General features: G+C 37.8%; 3 protein-coding genes across 3 annotated transcripts; 2 read left to right on the top strand and 1 right to left on the bottom strand.

Annotated features, from left to right (window-relative positions):
- On the bottom strand, positions 1-2,244 carry LOC114824920 (bet1-like SNARE 1-1). The gene is made up of 6 exons (XM_029102628.2): positions 2,099-2,244; positions 1,918-1,980; positions 1,132-1,279; positions 590-646; positions 408-467; positions 1-265 (listed from the first exon to the last, which is right to left on the bottom strand). The coding sequence occupies exons 2-6, from the start codon at positions 1,929-1,931 to the stop codon at positions 176-178; spliced, it is 369 nt and encodes a 122-aa protein (XP_028958461.1). The 5' UTR covers positions 1,932-1,980; positions 2,099-2,244; the 3' UTR covers positions 1-175.
- Positions 2,245-3,001: 757 nt separating this feature from the next.
- On the top strand, positions 3,002-5,564 carry LOC114824918 (deoxyhypusine hydroxylase-B-like). Its single transcript, XM_029102626.2, has 7 exons — positions 3,002-3,320; positions 3,930-4,063; positions 4,145-4,371; positions 4,457-4,595; positions 4,823-4,949; positions 5,063-5,181; positions 5,275-5,564. The coding sequence occupies exons 1-7, from the start codon at positions 3,137-3,139 to the stop codon at positions 5,305-5,307; spliced, it is 963 nt and encodes a 320-aa protein (XP_028958459.1). The 5' UTR covers positions 3,002-3,136; the 3' UTR covers positions 5,308-5,564.
- A 456-nt stretch (positions 5,565-6,020) lies between these two features.
- Positions 6,021-12,820, top strand: LOC114824917 (poly [ADP-ribose] polymerase 1-like). The gene is made up of 19 exons (XM_029102625.2): positions 6,021-6,263; positions 6,912-6,961; positions 7,053-7,248; positions 7,421-7,857; positions 8,265-8,460; positions 8,541-8,696; positions 8,810-8,870; positions 8,973-9,033; positions 9,125-9,376; positions 9,506-9,743; positions 9,834-9,946; positions 10,041-10,117; positions 10,257-10,417; positions 10,878-11,069; positions 11,196-11,304; positions 11,478-11,560; positions 11,687-11,824; positions 12,074-12,256; positions 12,569-12,820. Exons 1-19 carry the CDS (start codon positions 6,114-6,116, stop codon positions 12,614-12,616), a joined length of 2,901 nt encoding a protein of 966 aa, XP_028958458.1. The 5' UTR covers positions 6,021-6,113; the 3' UTR covers positions 12,617-12,820.
- Positions 12,821-15,144: the final 2,324 nt, after the last annotated feature.

The following is a 15,144-nucleotide window of genomic DNA, read 5'->3' as shown; positions in this document are numbered from 1 at the left end:
TTTATGCACTTAATTAGCTCTGCAGCTAAACATAATTAGAAGATCGATAATCTTTATACAAACATACGAGAATATCTTTACAAGCAGAATTTAAACATCGGATCACAGCTAAAAGCAAAGCATCTCCCATATTCAGCTTAAAACTAGTGGCTGTACCAAAACCATCATGGATTAATTATCTAGTGAGATAGTATATGACTAGAAAAATGACCACAAACGATGCAACTAGTGTAAACATTCTCTGGCTTGACTTGGTCTCAAAAACCTGAACAAAACGAAACCCGTCAGGACATCAGGAATCAGAAAGGGACCCTGAGACGGATGAATGAAGGAAAGAACCCTATAACCTCAGAAGGAAAAGGATAAATTTGGATAGGAGGACAACAACAGAAATCAAGTGTACGTACCATCTTAAACTTGTCCATTGTACCAGATAGCACTCCCCTCGATGAATCCATATCATTTCCCTGAATTAGACAATGCACGTTATTAAAACAACTTGTACCATTGTCCGACCAAAACAAATGTAAATTGAATTCTATGGTAGAGAACGCTATAATAAAAATCGGGCTAGCAGCAGCATACATACCATTCTGTCTAACATGTGATTATGAGTCTCCACCTCCTCATGTATATCACCTGACAACTGTTTGAGAGAAATGGATAAATATTTGGCGGGGATATATTAAAACCTATGAAGCTATAAAAATACTGACATCAATTGCTATAAATCTTCAGATAATATTTTGTCAAATCTAGCTTATAAATGTTTAGTAACTTTGTTAAAAAGAAAAGCCAAAGAATCATACAAACCCGTATTCCTAATAGAAGGATTTCATAGTTGCTTTATTTGTTCCCAATAAAGAAAAGGTAAGGATCAAGACGTTATGCAAGATTTTAACACATAATCATACTACAAATGCTACAATCTTCCTCCTCAAGGTATTAAAAAATTTGAAGAAATCATGCACTGACTAGACAACAACACAAAATCTTAATTAATATCATGACTCAAAAACCATGTATTCAAAGGTAGTAAACAAACCGGAACAGTAAGACTTGCATTACAACTTTCAAAGTTTCCAGGCATTGAAAGACAAGGGAATGAGGGGTAAGGAGAGCAGAGCTTACTCTCTTCAGCAAATTGACTCTATCTTGCAATCCGTCCACTGCCCTTTCGTTATCATGTTCATCAATTTCATGTGAGTAGGAAGCTGAGGACCTGATGCCGCCCTCCTCAATGCCATCAAAAAGAGCAACTTTGTTGCCACGGAAGTCCCTAAACATAAATAGATAAGTTCATTGTAATGTAAACGAAACATGCCACATTCACAAGAGATGTTTCCTACAAATGTAACATGGGAAAGCTTCACAAAATTTAACAGAATCCTTTTTTCGGGTGAAAAAATAACAAAAGCTTCGGTAACAAGCACCAGTAATAAAAGAGGTTGCAGTATCCAATCAATCAAACCCTTTTCTCATCAAATTATTGTTAAGACATCCCAAACAGGCAACTCCATGCCGAATGAAAGCTTACTCGAATATAAATCTCGTTTTACTTTGTACAACCGAAAGCAACTCGTACTCGAATCGGTCCAAAACAGCTTAAACATAACTCAACAGAAACACTGATTGAACCCGAAAACTAACCCAAAAATGATCACAGACCCAATTCCAAAACGGGTTTTCAAGTTCACGAAATTCTCAACGTTTATCACTCAGTTACTAATCAGTACACACACCAAGCATCAAAATCGCATAGCGAAAACCACACTATATACACAGATCTAAGTACAATTTTACTATTTACGTAACACAATCAGGTAAATTTGCTTCAGAATGTTCTAGAAAACAAAAAACTATAACTTGTAAAGACCAAATGAATCGGATTCGTATCGGAATCGGAACCGAGCTAACCTTCGAGCATTCATGGGTGAATTCGATCCCGGCGAAGCTTATTTGATCTTTGAATTCGATTTACTGCAAACAAATTCAAATTTTTACAAAAATCTAAAAAAATTGAAATCGCAAATTAAAAAATGATACGAGCAGAGGAGAAGGGCGATTCAGATCTGAGATTGGGAGCAACGAAACGTACCGTTTTGGAGGGAAGCGGAGGATTTTTCCCTGCGGAGTAAGAAATGAAGGGAAAAAAATGGAGGGGAGAAGTAGAGTCGCTGGGATTTATATTCTGTAACAACTGATCTAGCGGGGGAAGGAAGGAACGTTACTTTTGTGGGTCCCATTTGGGTTGTGAGTAAGAATATTGGATAAGTAGTGGAATGTTTTTTACTGTGCTGGGTCTTGTTACTACTAGCAGTAAAGGGCAAGGATTGTCTGCCCCTTTTTTTCATGATCTTCCATGCTCTTTTGTTTATATAGTCACGGTTAAATTACGTTAATATTTTATATTACTATTTATTTTTGTTTTATTATCTTTATAAAAAAATAATATAAAATGTTAACGTGACTTAACCGTGACCACACAAAACAGGAGGATATGGAAAATTAGAGAGTAGACAGTCCTTGTCCAGCAATAAAAGGATTTTTTACTGTTCACAATGTGGTCGGTTACAAGTGTGTATTGACCTCGCATTCATGTGAGTTAAATTTAAAACTTATTCGACTAGGTGGAAATGAAAATAATTATCAGGACGAAGATTAGCCTTAATGATCGGATAATTCTAGTGATGATAAGTTAATCTTCTCCAAAAGATCACATCGACTGAAATGATTGACAATTATATGTTGGCTTTTCACCATTAAGTTGTAGTATATTCTAATGGTTAGATTGTGCGACTGTTAAAAATGATATGTGAGTTGGACGAACTTGAATAAGATTACAAGACATACAGAAGAATAAACGGTTGATATTTTTTAACACGTGACGAACATTTCAATGGATCAGTGATTCTTCTTCAAGTATTGGGCTGGGCTCATCTAAATAGGGTTCTTTTGACCCGGACACAGCCCATTATATATAAAGTGAAAAATGTCAAAAGCAAAAAAAAGGTGGGAACTTCATCGTCGTCTTCAATTGGCGGGCATCAGATTCTGGTCAGACTGTGACAGACAAAACCCTAATCCGTAAAAGGTAGGGCTTGTTGGAATCCGAATACCTCTCATCTCAAGATCAATGGGTTCATTGAATGATGACGCTGCCGCCACCACCGCCACCAGCTTCGAGTCCTCACCGGAGATGGTGACGTTCCTATGCGACCGGTTGCTCGACCCGACCCAGCCCATCTCGGAGCGCTTCAGAGCCTTGTTCTCTCTCCGCAACCTCAAAGGCCCTGCCCCTCGCGACGCCCTCATTGCCGGTTCGTTTTCTTTATTTGTCTGCAAGTATTTCTTGTTAATCATTATATTTGCGGAGCCAATTTGCTTGGAATTTCAGGACTTGTCTGGATTTTCAGTCTCTAGAAAAAGGTTAATTATTTTATGGATTGGTTAGGAATTTGGAAGTAGGTTGATTCTTAAAGCAAAAATTCACTATCTTTGAGCTGAAGTAAAAGTTTGGAACTTTGGAGCAAAGGGCTGGTAGCTCGGTTAGTTAAGAGCATTCATCCGTGCACCCGTGGTCTTGGATTTGATTTGCCCCCTCCCCCGCATGTATTAAAAGAAAAAGTTTAGGACTTTGGATGAATATTACAACAGTGATCGGTTTTACTAGATAAGTGAACATTGATCATTAGGACATTAGGTGTTTGTTGATGGAGAGGGTGTTATGCTGCACCTCCGGCATTACAATTATGAATGCTGGGAAAAAGGGTTGGAAGTAAACATGCTATATATTGTGGTTTTGTTTTGTTCTTCGGTAAATTATTATAGGAGGTTTTACCTTCGTTGATCTCCTGTTATATATTATTGTATGTGTTGATGATTAGTGTTTTTCTAATCAGATTATGGATATGTGTTTTCCTCTGCAGCAACAAGAGATTCTTCCAATTTGTTGGCACATGAGGCAGCATTTGCATTGGGTCAAATGCAAGATGTGGATGCAATCCCTGCCTTGGTAGCCGTTCTCAATGATCTCTCTTTGCATCCCATTGTTCGTCATGAGGTGAGTTTATGTTGCTTTACTCTGCTTATATTCCTTGTCTTCTTATAATATGTCTCATTATTCCTGTTGCATTTTATGCAGGCAGCAGAAGCTCTTGGTGCAATTGGTTTAGAGAGCAATGTTCCTCTTTTGAAGAATAGTCTAGCACTAGATCCCGCTCAGGAGGTCAAAGAAACTTGTGAATTGGCCCTTAATCGGATTGAGCAGTTGAAGGATGCTGATTGTCAATCGAAGGATGAAAAATCACCTTTTATGTCAGTTGATCCTGCTGCACCAGCTACTTCTGGTTCTTCTGTCTATCAGCTAAGGTGTGCCTGGTTATCATCCGCGGCTTAAATTTTCGTCCACTTACTCTAATAAGTTAGATATCTGACTTGTGTTAATTGTTTTAAGGGAAGTTCTTCTGGATGTAAACAAAAGTATGTATGAGCGCTATGCGGCTCTCTTTGCTCTGCGGAATGATGGTGGAGATGAAGCTGTTACTGCCATAGTTGATTCCTTGGGTTCAAACAGTGCTCTCTTGCGTCACGAGGTTTGTTTATTTACCTAATCGAATCATACTGAAAAATTATAAATGTAGACCGGACATGCACACACACACACAAGGATGTTTAAAGATTAATGTTTCTATTTGCTTTTAGAGTGTTGATCAATTGACACCCATGCAAGACAAGAAACTTTTGCACCACTTAACTGATGTAGATTTTTTCAAAAGTCAGTGTCATGTGATATTCATATCTTCTTTGGTGTGATTTACAGGTTGCTTATGTGTTAGGCCAATTGCAGAACAAAGCTGCTTCGGCTGCTCTTTCCAACATACTTATGAATAGAAATGAGCACCCAATGGTTAGACATGAAGCTGCAGAAGCTCTTGGTTCCATTGCAGGTATGACTGCTTGATATTTGTCTAATTATGTTCCCAAATGTATCTGTCTGTATATAGAGTAATAGTATATCGGCGTTTTGGGCTATTTAATTGAGTTACTGCTTTGTGTGTAGATGACCAAAGTGTATCACTTCTCGAAGAATTTGCGAGGGATCCTGAACCAATTGTGTCACAGAGTTGCGAAGTTGCTCTAAGCATGCTGGAATTTGAGAGATCAGGAAAATCCTTCGAGGTATGCATATCAAACTATGTTTTGAAACCAATCAAACTATAGATTTAGTATATCTTATCAGGAAAACGGCTGAAGTCTCTGTTTTATGTGCAGTACCTCTTCATGCAAGCTCCTCTAGTGCAGTAGATAATGACAGATAGTTTCCATCACTGGCGCATTTCATCCCTACACCCCGAATAGCTCCAACGGAGGCAGTTCATCCATGTTGTGCAGAATGAAGTTGGGGAGAAACAGAAGGAACCGAGTTTTTTACTTGTCCGAACCGAATGAATTAAGCTGTATTGTTATACATGGCTGTTCTAATATATGGTTACAAAGTTGTTAATTTGGGATAATTGGACCTACACGATCATTAACAAATAAAATCACATTGATATGCGGCATTGCATAGTGTAATATGATGAATGTGAATCTTTTGTTCCTTTCAAGTGCCGCCCACGTGTGAGTAGGCGGGCGATCGACCGGATGTGAGCGGTTACCTGAACCATTCATGCGGTTGGCCGAACCAAGCACAGCTCTTAAATAAAAAGTACCGGCATTGACAGCCGAGTTGAATTTGATTGGCTTGTTCCAAAAGGCTTCTTTAGCACAAGTATTGATAACAACGAAGTTTTTTCTACTATGTGAAGTGGGTTATATGAATCCTACAACGTCATTGCGCTTAGTTATATGTCACGTCTTCCGTTAGATCAGCACGAAGTATTGATATAAAAAAATAAAAAAAAACCAATAAAGCTTCCTTAACAAGTTGTGATGATTCGGGCCGGGTCGGGTGAAAAAGGGACGGAGCCCTCGGTCCGTTGAAAGCAGACAGACAAGGAGCCCATGTGGAGAACGAACGTTAGTCTTCTTCTTCAAAATCGCACTGCGTCTCACTTCTAAGTTGTAGAGAGAGAAATAGAGGAGAGAGAGAGAGAGAGAGAGAGAGAGGAATGGAGAGCCCGCAGCCCCAAAAGCCATGGAAGGTGGAGTACGCCAAGTCGTCGAGATCGTCGTGCAAGACCTGCAAATCCCCCATTGAAAAGGAGACGCTCCGCCTCGGCAAGATGGTCCAGGCCACCCAATTCGACGGCTTCATGCCTGTAATTCACTACCCTTCTCTCTCTCTCTCTCTCCTCTCGCTTTCTCTCTGTAACCCCCCATTTCACCTGCGCTGTTACTCTCATTGCCATTGGTCCATTGCCATTAACCCAAAACAGGAAAAAGTTTAAGAAAGAAAACGGGAACCTTGAAAACAGCGATGGTGTGAGAATTTTAGTTTCTAACATTTGGGTTTTTGTTGTTTTTTGTGCATTTTCAATTACTTCGCAAGTTTGGTAGTTAAAAGTTGGGTACTTTTGGTTGGGTTTTGTTTAACGTTGTTTAGCATTTTAGTTACTGTTATGCAATTGGGAGCTTAAGCTCTGTTTGTTCTGAAGCAAATAATGCTTGTGTTAGTCGTTGGCCGTTAGTCGGAAAGTGTTCTTCGGCAGATAGCTTTTCGAGATTACATGAGGAAATGCTGTCAGGAAATGTTTTTATTTTTGAGTTTTAGAAAGGAGACAACTTTTACAGCTCTAGTTTAAAGTCGAAACCTGGTTCAAACCATAATCAAGAAAACTTAATTCTATTTCCGCTCGAACAAAATGGATGCTTTTGCTCGCTTCGACACCCCTAGTATTTTCTTGTTTGATTTCCTCTAAAGTACTGCATATATAAATGTTTTGACTTGTTTTTGTTTTCTGAATCAGATGTGGAACCATGCTCGTTGTATAATGAAGAAATCGAAGCAGATAAAATCGTACGCGTAGCTGTAGTGTTTATCATAATCTCCTTTGGATTTAGTGGATGAATGCAGTGATTTAACTGATTTGCTTTTGTCTTGCATTTAGAACTGATGAGGTTGAAGGCCTGGAGCTCCTTCGTTGGGAAGATCAGCAGAAAATTAGAAGTTATGTACAAAGTGGTGGACCCCTGGATACAACACTGGCAACAAGCAAGTTCGCTACTAAAGAATGTGGTATTTCAGTTTCACCAACTTCTCGCGCTACTTGCAAGCAATGCAGCCAAAAGATTTTGAAAGCGGAGGTTGGTAATTATTATTCAGGAAGTAAATTTTTATATTTGTTGTGTGACAAGCTTTCGTCTCAGTTTATCCATAGAAACCCATCATCATCATATACAAGATACAGCATATTTCTGCAATTCTAGTTAATATGGTGTAACTACTCTGCATGATTTCATTTTATTCCAACTTTAGGTCCGTATATCATCCAAGCCTGAAGGTCAAGGGCCTAGGGGCCTGGCATGGCACCATGCCAACTGCTTCATGGAATTATCACCATCCATCGAAGTGGAGAAGTTGTCTGGATGGGAGACCCTCCCAGTTTCTGATCAGGAAGTTGTACGTGCCTTGGTTAAGAAGGTTCCTTCTAATGCTGGCACAAAACGAAGAAAAGATGCTGGTGATGATCAGAAGTTAAAAGTTGCTAGGTCTGAAGGAGATGTGTCAATGAGCAGGGATGTATCTGTGAGGAAGGCTACTGATGTGGGGAGTAAACTGGAGGCCCAAACTAAAGAGCTGTGGGCACTGAAAGATGATCTTAAAAAGCATGTGACGAATGCAGAGATGCGTGAAATGCTTGAAGTCAATAATCAAGATTCAACAGGATCAGAGCTTGATTTGCGTGAGCGCTGGTAATCCTCTACATTCTTCTAAGTGTGAAAATTGGCTATTTTCTTCTCTCTTTAGTTTCTTCTTTTTTTAATTTCACTTTTAAAAAACAGTTTTTTCAATTAAAAAAATCCATAAATGCTTTTATGCATATTCCTTGTTTTGTAAAGGTTCTCATAGGCTTGTTAGATTTTGTTGCCTGATTTGTTTTTGACCCCACTTAGTGGGATAAGGCTTTGTTGTGGTTGTTGTATTTGTTTCCATAATGTAGACCTTTTTTCTGTTTCCTAGACGTAACCAGCTATGCATAAATATATGTGTTAATTGTTATTGGGTAATCATCATCTCTAAGTGGAACATTTTATTTTTATTTTTATTTTTTAATCTGATTTACTTGAAGATGATATTTTTTATTGCTATACTTATTTAGTGCTGATGGAATGATGTTTGGAGCACTTAAGAACTGCCCACTCTGCTCTGGTTTTCTTCGATATTCTGGAGGTATGTACCGGTGCCAAGGCTACCTATCGGCATGGAGTAAGTGTTCTTACTCTACTCAGGAACCTGAACGTCTTGAAGGGAAGTGGAAAATCTCAAAAGATAAGGATAATCATTATCTTAATAAGGTAATCAACTATGGTTAATTTCATGTTGGTTTTGGTAGACAAGTTATGAATTGAGTTTTATTTATTTATTTTATTTGCAGTGGTTTAAATCACAAAAGCTTGCAAAACCTGTGCGGATACTGCCTCCATTAACACCTAGCAAGCCTTCTGGAAGTCAAGGCCAATCTCAGTCATCTAACAGTACAAGCTTGGCGGATTTAAAAGTTGTTTTTCGTGGATTACCAAAAGAATCAACAGTATGGTCTTTTTTGTTCATTTTAATTTGCATTTAGTTCTTATTATCTGTGGAATTATCTTTTTTCCTTAGTGTCAGTTCTGTCTATCTATCTCATCGAGGGTGATATTGCAGGAAGAATGGTGTAGAAAAATTGAGGGTGTAGCTGGAGTATTTCATTCAAAGATCAAAAAAGGCATGTGCTTATAATTTTGATTTAGTGCTTTCTTTGGGTTACGGCTGTATTGGTAAAAGATGCATAACTATAGTTATTCTTGCTTAACAAATTAAAGTGCAGATACTAATTGCTTAGTTGTGAGTGGGGCATTTGATGATGATGCTGAGATGAGAAAAGCAAGGTTAAGCTGCTATTAAATTGCTGGTCTTGACTCTTGGGTATATTTCTATATTGGTTCCTTTTTATCTAACTGGGTTAGGTTATGTTTTCAGGAGGATGAAGTTACCAATCGTTAGGGAAGACTATCTGGTTGATTGCTTTAAAAGACAGAAGAAGCTTCCATTTGATATTTACAAAGTCGAAGCTCTCCGTGAATCCTCTAGCATGATCACTGTCAAAGTGAAAGGTCGAAGTGCTGTTCATGAATCTTCTGGTCTGCAAGATACAGGACATATTCTTGAGGATGGGAAGAGCATCTACAACACAACTTTAAGCATGTCTGATTTGTCAACTGGTGTTAACAGGTGTGTTCGGTTTATTCTATCTTTCTTGCTCACATATTTGAGCCTATTATCTCTCAATAAAAATTCACAATATGCGATATAAATTCTTCTTTATAACCCTCTCTTGCTGTCTCTCTTTTCTATGTAAAGTTACTACATTCTCCAAATTGTACAAGATGATAAGAGTTCAGACTGCCATGTGTTCCGTAAATGGGGAAGAGTGGGGAATGATAAAATTGGAGGAAGCAAACTGGAAGATATGTCGAAATCAGATGCGATCCATGAATTTAAACGTTTGTTCCTTGAGAAGACTGGGAATCCGTGGGAAGCATGGGAGCAAAAACAAAATTTTCAGAAGCAAGCTGGAAGATTCTTTCCATTGGATATTGTACTTCTTGTTCTTTTCTTTCTTTTATATTTTTCTGAACTCTTTTTTTTGTTCTTAAATTAATATCTGACTAAAACTTGGATTTTTCAGGATTATGGAGTTAATAAACAGGTTTCCAAGAAAAACCAGAACAATGCAGGCAGCAAATTGGCTCCTCAGTTAGCAGAATTGATGAAGATGCTTTTCAATGTTGAAACATACAGGTTAAACAAGTTCATTTCTTTAAATGTTTGTCTCTCCCCCACTCCCGTCTTTTTATTTATCTGTAACTCTGAGACTGAGTACTAAGTTTTGCAGAGCTGCCATGATGGAATTTGAGATAAATATGTCAGAAATGCCGCTTGGAAAACTGAGTAAAGCCAACATCCAAAAGGGTAAACATTGAAAAGAGAATCTCTTCAATTTTCTGCAGAGCTCAAATATAAACTGTTCTATATTCAAATTTAATTTCTAGCTGTTTGGATAATAAAGTATTGTCATTTAACTTCGTCATTTCCTGTTCTCTCTGTTCAGGGTTTGAGGCATTAACGGAAATACAGAATTTATTGAATAATAATGGTCATGCTCCTTCCACAAAAGAAAGCTTGATTATAGATGCAAGCAACCGTTTTTTCACTGTGATCCCTTCCATACACCCACGGGTTATCAGGGATGAGGATGATTTTAAGTCAAAGGTACATAAGGATGTTTTGCATATGCTCAACCCAGTGGTTTCCTTCATGCCTTTCCCATATCAAAAAGATGGTTTTTCTGCTCCTATATTTCATATGCATGTATTTAAATGATGTCATTGAATTTTTTTGGTTGATGATACCAATCTCTTCCTTGATGGGTTGCTTATATTAATTTTTATGATAGCACTTTAATATTAAATGTTTCGTAGTACAAATTTATCTTTATAACCCTGATTATTTTGATAAGTTATTTACTTCAAAATATGTGATTTTGGTATGAATAATATATTTAAGGTTTCATTACTTATCATATGTTAAAAGATGAACTCATGGAAAAAGAAAAAAGTTCATGTAAGTGGTGGGAAAGTGGAGTTACTGCTGCTATGTTCACATTGCAACTGATATTGGCAAGTTCGCATAGTTACAAGCAATAAAATGTGCCTTCATGTATCCTTGGCAGGTGAAAATGTTAGAAGCTCTCCAGGACATTGAAATTGCTTCCAGATTAGTTGGTTTTGATGCTGATAGTGATGATTCCCTTGATGAGAAGTATAAGAAGCTCCGGTGTGATATTGATCCAATCCCTCATGATAGTGAAGATTATCAGTTGATTGAAAAATATCTTCTTACTACTCATGCCCCTACACATACGGTGGGTTTCCATCGTGATACTCTCGAGTACTGAGCATACTGTGCTGGTGACCTATCTTTATATACTCAATATTTAATGTTGATTTATTCCCTAAATCTTGTGTCTGGCATCTTATTATATGATCAGGATTGGAGTCTTGAACTCGAAGAAGTTTTTGCACTTGAAAGGGAAGGCGAATTCAATAAATTTGCTCCCTATCGGAAAAAGCTTAAGAACAAAATGCTTCTTTGGCATGGTAAGTTGCACTACCTATAAACTTTAATTTAATAAAATTTGTCTTGTGAGATGGGATCGCCTATAGTTGCTTGCAATCTTTCTCTTGCCAAGGTTGATAGAAATGTGCTTTTAAATGTAATATCAGACCTATAATCAACATTAGGAATAAAACTGATTACTTTATCCTCCCAGGTTCTCGGTTTACAAATTTCGTGGGTATACTTAGCCAAGGACTGAGAATAGCTCCTCCTGAAGCTCCAGCTACTGGTTATATGGTCTCTCTCTCTCTCTCTCTTGCACATTTATGTCTATATATGTATTACGCATCTCTTTGTGTGCATAGCAGTAGTGTATTATTTTTTTTTCTGCAAGACTAAGAGTGTAAACATTTTGCATTACAGTTTGGCAAGGGAATTTACTTTGCTGACCTTGTCAGCAAGAGTGCACAGTATTGCTATACAGATAAGAAAAATCCTGTTGGCCTCATGCTTTTAAGTGAAGTTGCATTGGGGGAGGTCTACGAGCTCAAGAAGGCTGCAGTGAGGATATTTTCCATTATCTTCTTATGTGCTTTGATTGTGTGTTTTGATATTCTATCTGAAATTTGACATTGTGCGTCCACTCATTTGAGCCTGTGGTATATACTTGCCATGTATAACTTAAGCAGTAGTGTGTGGGGGTTCTTGTGCATCCTAAAAATTTCTAATTTTGGCGTGTGGAGCAAAAAAATAGCCATTTCTGGTTTGAGTTTTGCCCATTAACTTAGTGTTTATGCCACTATCTTTCAGTATATGGACAAACCTCCAAAGGGAAAGCACTCTACAATGGGGCTTGGCAAGAAAATACCTCAGGAGTCGGAGTATGTAAAATGGAAGGACGATGTCATCGTGCCTTGTGGCAAACCAGTGCCATCAAATGTCAAAGCTTCTGAGCTCATGTATAACGAGTACATCGTTTATGATACAGCTCAAGTAAGTTCTAAGCTTTGTTTTTGTTATCTCTGGCACGTGCCACTTTTGATACTATTTTCACTTGTTTAATTGTGCTGATTTAAATAAATAGTATAGAAGTAGTTTTACAGTCTGGGGTGTGCTATCCACACATTCCATTTTACTTCTCACATACCCCTTGATAATTTCTATCTGTTGATCTTCTTCAATTCATCTGATCCGATGGCCAAAAATTAAAAAGGTGTGTGAGAAGTAAAATGGGGTGTGTGGATATCACATCCCTTACAGTTTTTAGGAACATAGTAACTTTACTGGGCGATGACATGTGGACAGGTGAAGATGCAATACCTGTTGAAGGTGAGGTTTCATCACAAGAGGTGAGGGGGATGTATTGATGTTCAGTATTTTGGCTGCAGTGTACAGTCAGGTAGTGGTTCGCTAAGAAACTCACACGATGTTCCGCTATCGGATGTTGGATGTTTATAGCGGTAAGGTCTATTGGGGATTTGTGTGAGATCTTTGAACTTTTGCTTCCGGCATTGTAAAGAGTGTTTTTATGCAATGGAATCAAATCCTCTTCGGGCATTTTGTTCACTCTTGCTATATGTTATCAATGAGGATGTCATCGTTCTGCCTTCTTTCCCCACAATATCCACAATCTTTCTATAGCAAAAAATGCCTTGTGTTTGAGACCAACTTACGTGGAACAGATTTACTGTCATAGTGGTGTCTTGGTCCAATATTAAGACGCTAGATGGACATGTTCCAATCCAGCAGGCAACTGGAGCATCTAACTGGGCTGGGGTATCAGACCAAAAAATAACTGGACTGGGACCAAAAGGAAAAATTAGAAGAAAGATGGACTGCTTCAAAACGTAAACGTTAAACCATCCCCAATTGGACTACAACTTGGTGTAAGTTGGTTTTCTTTTGGAGAAAGACTTACCAACAGACAATATGTCAACTTGGCAATCAGACAATGGTACACAACAATGGTAGAAAGGTAATGTGTTCTAACTTTTCCACACAACATTGTTTCATTGGTTTTGGAAGCTATGGACATGGTTAATTGTTTCAGGTGTAGAATCATCATTTAGAGTTTAGACTTTATGGCTCTAGTCTTGGATTGGATAATCGCTTCGGTTTTTGTTTGTAAGACCAAAATTTGATACTTAACCTAAAATTTGAAGCTCTAAATGATAACTCTATACTAAATAAAGAAGATGAACACATGCAAGTAGTGGATTGCTCAAGCGGTTAGGGTCTTCTTTCTTAACGCACTACATCCCAAGTTCAAACCCTTCATATGCCAATTACTATAGAATAGTATAGAATATCGCTTGTACTAAAAAAGAAAATGAACTCATGAGATATAGATATTTTTTTTGGGTAATCTAAACGCTATATATGGGTAAGAAGAAATAAACTACGACCCAAAGAAGAAAAAATCGTAACCGATATGGGAGCATCTTTGCATGTGTGCCATGTGCTTTGATGATGACCAAAATTTGACTCCAACTGAATGTTAAGCTAAGCTGCCAACGTCATGTGTGAATGGATAGGAATTTTTTCTTTATATATTATACATTTTGCATATTAATATACTACCGATCGTCCATTCACATTCATATGTTTTCATATTAAAATACCACCGATCGTTCATCCATTCATTCATGTGCTCAAGTGCTTTGGTGGTAAGAGCTTGTCCAGTAAGCTGATCTGCATGCAGAAGCAGAAGCTGAAAGCTGAGCTCAGAAGCATGGATCTGTGACATGGGAGTGTAGCTTTTGCTGCAAACAGCCATTTTCCTCTGTTAGGATGACGACCCTTCTCATTCATTTGAGTTGAAACCTCTTCTCATGCACCAAAAACATTTTATATATGCACCCAAAGGAGGTGGCAGGTCAAAGTAACTCCGACCTCACTGAAGCACCTGTTCTATGATTCATATCCATGCATTCCTTCATTGAACTTTCCCTTGGCATAAATTGGGTCATATACTTGGATTGACCAAGTTCCATTTTAGGTTGATAATTGTGTCTTGTAAGTGACTCATACTAGTTCAAGACTAGGGTTTTTGCCCTAAACGGACATGTTGAGAAAATCTCATTTTTACTCATTTTTCTTCAAGTTTGATTGTCTAGTGTTGGTATTGAAATCACCATTGAAAGCTTAAACTTTAGAGTCTACAGTCTTATATTTATTAATTGCTAAGATAAAAGATTTTAAAGCGCCAAAATATGAAACTTAAGCTCAAAAAAATCATTTTTTACACGTCAGTCCTTTGAAAAAAACCGGATCTCCTAAATATATCTCTAAAGAGATGTTAATTACTTGTTAGTTGATGCTAACTGACCTAGTGTTTTTTTTCCCTAATTAGCAAAGTATCTGGACTGCAGCAACTAGATCGGTCAAAAAATCCCAAAATTTTGCAGTTCTTGTGGTTCAAGTGCATTTAATTTGTGTCGGGTGAGATTTTGGTTTGTGAAAACGATGGCCTTATTGAAACCACTTTTGACTAATTTTCCTTTTTGTCTGATGTGATCAATGGTGTGTTGCATAACGCACGAGGATAACACAACTGCACTCACTCACTTCATTATAGACTTGAAGCTCAGATTTTCAGCTACAAGAAAGCACTTGCCTAATCATTTTCTGACAACCTGGCCAATTTCCAAAATCTCGACCAAATCAGAAAAACTTAACCACAACGGGTTGTATTTTCATGTCTGTCTTACTAATTAAGTTTTTAATCACGTGACGAGTGAAATAGAGACGTGCATGATATACCGTCAGAGATCAAAGTTATCCTAATTACAAACAGAAAAACCAAACCAAAGCAGCGCAGCACCAATTTTCTTCACCAAGTTGGAGAATTGGAGTGCTGAGCTTGAACAACATGACTGACT

The sequence above is a fragment of the Malus domestica genome, chromosome 05 (assembly GCF_042453785.1).
Source record: "Malus domestica chromosome 05, GDT2T_hap1".
NCBI classification, from domain to species: domain Eukaryota; kingdom Viridiplantae; phylum Streptophyta; class Magnoliopsida; order Rosales; family Rosaceae; genus Malus; species Malus domestica.
The sequence above is the reverse complement of the archived record's forward strand: the minus strand, read 5'-3'. Positions and strand labels throughout refer to the sequence as shown.

Bases quoted from the DNA above. Each gene is read 5' to 3' on its own strand.
- LOC114824917 (XM_029102625.2), top strand. From the start codon at position 6,114: ATGGAGAGCCCGCAGCCCCAAAAGCCATGGAAGGTGGAGTACGCCAAG. The intron at 8,871-8,972 runs GCATGTGCTTAT...ATTAAAGTGCAG, and splicing joins TCATTCAAAGATCAAAAAAG to ATACTAATTGCTTAGTTGTG. The intron at 10,418-10,877 runs GTACATAAGGAT...TATCCTTGGCAG, and splicing joins AGGATGATTTTAAGTCAAAG to GTGAAAATGTTAGAAGCTCT.
- LOC114824920 (XM_029102628.2), bottom strand. The intron at 468-589 runs GTATGTATGCTG...TGTCTAATTCAG, and splicing joins ATCACATGTTAGACAGAATG to GGAAATGATATGGATTCATC. The intron at 266-407 runs GTACGTACACTT...CGTTTTGTTCAG, and splicing joins CAATGGACAAGTTTAAGATG to GTTTTTGAGACCAAGTCAAG.
- LOC114824918 (XM_029102626.2), top strand. From the start codon at position 3,137: ATGGGTTCATTGAATGATGACGCTGCCGCCACCACCGCCACCAGCTTC. The intron at 4,596-4,822 runs GTTTGTTTATTT...TGTGATTTACAG, and splicing joins GTGCTCTCTTGCGTCACGAG to GTTGCTTATGTGTTAGGCCA. The intron at 5,182-5,274 runs GTATGCATATCA...TTTTATGTGCAG, and splicing joins GATCAGGAAAATCCTTCGAG to TACCTCTTCATGCAAGCTCC.